This window comes from Clarias gariepinus, chromosome 1, assembly GCF_024256425.1.
Source record: "Clarias gariepinus isolate MV-2021 ecotype Netherlands chromosome 1, CGAR_prim_01v2, whole genome shotgun sequence".
Lineage (NCBI taxonomy): Eukaryota > Metazoa > Chordata > Actinopteri > Siluriformes > Clariidae > Clarias > Clarias gariepinus.
Window position 1 is genome coordinate 4199669 of NC_071100.1, and position 4503 is coordinate 4204171.

At 33.5% G+C, this 4503-nt stretch overlaps 1 protein-coding gene across 1 annotated transcript; it reads right to left on the reverse strand.

The window, feature by feature from the left end:
• Window positions 1-408: 408 nt before the first annotated feature.
• On the reverse strand, window positions 409-1639 carry LOC128525583 (C-C motif chemokine 3-like). The gene is made up of 3 exons (XM_053497527.1): window positions 1510-1639; window positions 832-943; window positions 409-621 (listed from the first exon to the last, which is right to left on the reverse strand). Exons 1-3 carry the CDS (start codon window positions 1577-1579, stop codon window positions 498-500), a joined length of 306 nt encoding a protein of 101 aa, XP_053353502.1. The 5' UTR covers window positions 1580-1639; the 3' UTR covers window positions 409-497.
• Between the last annotated feature and the right edge of the window lie 2864 nt (window positions 1640-4503).

The following is a 4503-nucleotide window of genomic DNA, read 5'->3' on the forward strand; positions in this document are numbered from 1 at the left end:
TAATGAAGCAGACATAGATTAAGTGAGTGATGGAGGCCCAGTTATGAAGATGTCTTTTTGACTCTGTTCCACTGACATGCGGCATTAGTCATAGATATGTTTGTCTTGAGGTTCAGGTGTTTCATAACTGAGCAGAAGGTGTTAAGCACCACACGCAAAGATGGAAGATGGAAGGAAAAACAAGTGTTAGGGTTCTGTCGCTTTTGTTCATATAGTATATTTTAATGTAGGTACCAAAAGTTTTTAAATGCAACTAACATGATTGTCTTTTATAAGGGAAAATGTAATTAATAAAACAAAAAGCTGAAACAATGTGATTTATGCATAATTTTATTGATGTATACAGTGCATAGAATAAATTAGGTAAATACTGGTAACATTTTTATCTCATTTCATCTTTAAATAAAAATTATAAATAAGAAATATTCCATCTCTCTGACTACATAAAATTCTCTTTTGTACAATGCGTATTAATTACTTATAAATAGAAAAAGGTTTTAAACAGTGGTTTTAGGTTGGGTCGGGTTTGTAACGTTGAGCTGGTCAATTTGTTCCATGCGTTCCTTCACCCACTCGACCCCGGGATCGGCACACACCTGTCGTCCTTTATTTAGGATAAAGCTGCAGAGGAAAGAGAGGATTTACATCAGCGCAAAACTGTAATATAACATAAAAAATAACGAAACATTCTCACACTCTCCCAACCCTCCAAGATAATTTAAAGTTAGATTTTATTAAACACAACCATATATCAGCAATATACGTTAACATTTTTAAATATTAACACACACACATATATATATATATATTATGCAAGCAGTGAAATCTTACATGACTCCAGGATATATACACTGACGCTCTGTTTCCCTATAAGCTTTAATTATTCGTGCAGGGATTTGCTGTAACTGGTAATCAAAACAGCACTGTTTTGGTCCATGTGCATCTGTAAGAAAACATTTGTGCATTTAATTTTAATATTTAATGTTTAATAAAAAGATTTTAGACACTTTTGTATTCAGTATAAGATGCAGGTTTCCTAAATTCGGATTATTTTGAATGGAATCTCCAGCATCAGTTTTTTTTTTTTTTTTTTTTTTTATTAGGAGAGAAAAAAAAAGCTGATGTAGGTATCTACAAAAACATAAATGGGAAAAGGAACTAACTTAATTAACATTAATTATATAAAATTACACATTTAACTATAAAATGATGAAACAAAACAATTGTTCTTTTATAAAAAGGATTAAAACTCTTGGGGAAGTCCTTATATAGAAAAAAACAAATCAACATCCTGTCACTCAGTAGTTTACCTGAGGAGTCTAATAAACACACAGAGGTTCATTAATGCTGGTTATTTTCAGCAACCTAGTTGTATTTTCAGCAACATTGTAAACCAGGAATGTTGAGTCAAAAAACTATTACTTCTACTATTATTAGTAAGAAGAAGAAGAAGTATGGCAATAATAATAATAATAATAATAATAATAATAAAATTAAAAGTTGTCTTACTGTTGGCTGTTGTGAAGAACTGAAGGCAGGTGAATATCACCAGAACCAGCAGGATAGAACGAGAGGACATGACTGCAGACAATGATGATTATGGTTATGTTGTATTAATGCATATTTCCTCTCATTCCTCCGTCTATATAAGCTGGTAAGTCGAGGAGGGGATGTGGTTTGGGTCGTTGTTCATGACAGAAAAGATGACACTTTGCCTCCTCTATTACAGGAAACCTGGCTGTGGTTTAAAATTAATACGAACCGAAAGTGTCATTTGCCAACAAACTTACATCACACTTATGCTACATTAAATTATAAAATAAGATAAATATAGTAGTTAATTAGGGTTAAACATTCATTCTGTGGAGTCCAGGACAGATCTCCTGACAAAGAAAAATATTACATTTTTAATTAAATAAAACATGTTAAAATATTCATAAAAAATACTACTAATTATTTAAGGTGGAAAATTGATATTATATATAAAATATATAAAGGCTCACCCACCCTTAAAGGGGCCCAATGGCCAGCATGTCTGAACACTGATAGAAGCAGGAAAAAAAGCTTAATGAGTCACTTTGACAAAGGCCAGAGTGTGTTTTCTGGGTAACAGCGTCTCTAAAACAGTAGGTCTTAGGGGGTATTATTACCTAGAAAATGAGCTACAAGGAAAGACAACCAGTGAACAAGTGACAGGGTCACGGATGCAAAGAGTTTGAAGTGGGTGACTCAACCTCCAAATTCCCCAGAGTTCAATCCAATAGATGGATTAATGATGGATAAATAGAAGGAGTATAAGTAGATCAGGTGAAAAGTGATTGATAGAGAGGGTGGATGGATGGATGGATGGATGGATGGATGGATGGAGATTTTACACACACAATTTAAAGTGCCGATCAGTTATTAAATTCTGATTTGATCCTTTTTTATGTTTGTCCAATTTTATTGAATAGAGTGTTTCCATGATCACAATTTTTAAAAGTTGTATTTTTACATAAAAAGAAATCATGAAAGCATGGACTCATTCAAAAACAATTCAAACAGTAAATAATATACAACATACAATGTATAAGACAAGGGGGAGGAGTCACACTTATGTTACTCTAAGCTTAGTAACCACACTGGCTTCCTGTAGCGTGTCCCTTACTCAGCAGTCACAAATATAGCAGATGAGTGGAGGGGTGGTGTGACATCGGGCAATAAAATGTAGGCATTTGCACAGAAAAAAATAAATATTCTCTCACACACACCCACACACACACACTGTGTAATGGAAAATACTATTACATTTTAAATGTGCATACATTTCTGCTCATGAAAAAATAAAAAAATAAATAAATCTGATTACTTATTTTATTGTAGCAAAAAATCATGGTTAGGCTTCCTGTAAACCTGTTTTGCCAACAAACTCATTAATGCATTTATTGAAAATAAAATTCCGGAATAAAAATAAATGAAGTAAATGGTTCATATATATCCTTATATTTCGATGATAAAAAAGCAACACTGAGAAGTGACAAAAAAAAGTCTAAAAAATTCTATGGTATAAAATGAAGTTCAGTATTAACTCAAGACTCAAGAAGTTCTCAAGACTTAAGTCCTGTTGCTTTAAAACAGGCCCAAATCACCACCCTTGACCACTAGGATGAGCAGCTGTTACTGTGTGTGGTGTTTGTAGTGGTATGCCATCTTTGAGAAATGTTTACTATTCTAACACAAGAAACTACATACTATTGGTATGAATGTTTTTGCATTGTAATGTCATGACTGATTGGTGTATTGGGAACAGTGAGTTCTCCAATGTGCTGGAAGCAGGGAAAATGGGCAAGGATCTGCGATTACACTAACAAACAACAGATGTCTGTTGTCTAGACAACTGGGTCAGAGCATCTCAAAATCAGGAGGTCTTGTGGGATGTGTGCAAGGTTTAAAAGGAGGAAATGGATGGATTAAAGGGTGGAAAAATGGAAGAATGGATGGAGTTTTAATGGGTCAAATGGAAAGGGATTAATAAAGGGAAATGAGGAGGCAGGTACAGAGAGGGATGGATGGTTGAATAGTTAAGCATCATATACACACACACACAATTTACTATACTGATCATTTATTAAACACTGGGCTGATTGTTTTTAATATTTGCCTCATTTTATTAACAACAGTGTTTCCATTAAAACAATTTATTAAAGTTGTGTTATGATAAAAGTATAATTAATGCATTGGCTTGAAAATCTTTTAAAGCAAATCATATGCAGTATGTGTGAATAAAGGGGTGGGAGTCCTACGACACACTATTACTATTATTCTATGCTTAGTCACCACACCAGCTTTTTCCTGAGAGACGTAATGCTCACATACAGAGTTAAATTTAGAGAAAAAAACCCTTCCATCTGACAGAACTGACGAGTCACATCCTTCACCGTATGACTTACTCTAAAGGTGAGTGTGAAAAGCAGCAATAAAATGTAGGGTTTGCACAGGGAAGTGCGCGCGCACACACACACACACACACACACACACACACACATAGTGTAATAGAAGTTACTATAAGATGTTAAATGTACATTCATTTATCATTTATTTAAAAAGTCAAGAAAAATCTGCTTACTTACTTTATTGCACAAAAAGCTTTTGAGTCATTAGGCTTACTCATTAGTGCTTATTATTGAAAAATTAATTTTGGAATAAAAAATATAAAGTAAATACTTACAGTGACTACCATACAGCCAAAACATTTAAACCACTGACTTAAGTAAAGTGAATATAGCCTACTATATTCCTAAATATTTAATGTTTTACAGTCATGTAAAAAAAAAAGTATTTGCACCCTTATAAGGGCCTAAAGAACAACTGTGGTATTCACAACTCCTCTCACCACGAGTCCTATGAACTATAAGAAGTGACAAAGTGTAAAGAATATTCTGGAATATTAGGCCATAAGGAAAAGGTGATTTTTGTTCCCATTCCTGGGCACTACTTTTTAAATGAACTTCTAGATAAACAACA

Bases quoted from the DNA above. Each gene is read 5' to 3' on its own strand.
- LOC128525583 (XM_053497527.1), bottom strand. From the start codon at position 1,579: ATGTCCTCTCGTTCTATCCTGCTGGTTCTGGTGATATTCACCTGCCTT. The intron at 944-1,509 runs GTAAGACAACTT...GTTTTCTTACAG, and splicing joins GTTCTTCACAACAGCCAACA to ATGCACATGGACCAAAACAG. The intron at 622-831 runs GTAAGATTTCAC...TTTCCTCTGCAG, and splicing joins TGTATATATCCTGGAGTCAT to CTTTATCCTAAATAAAGGAC.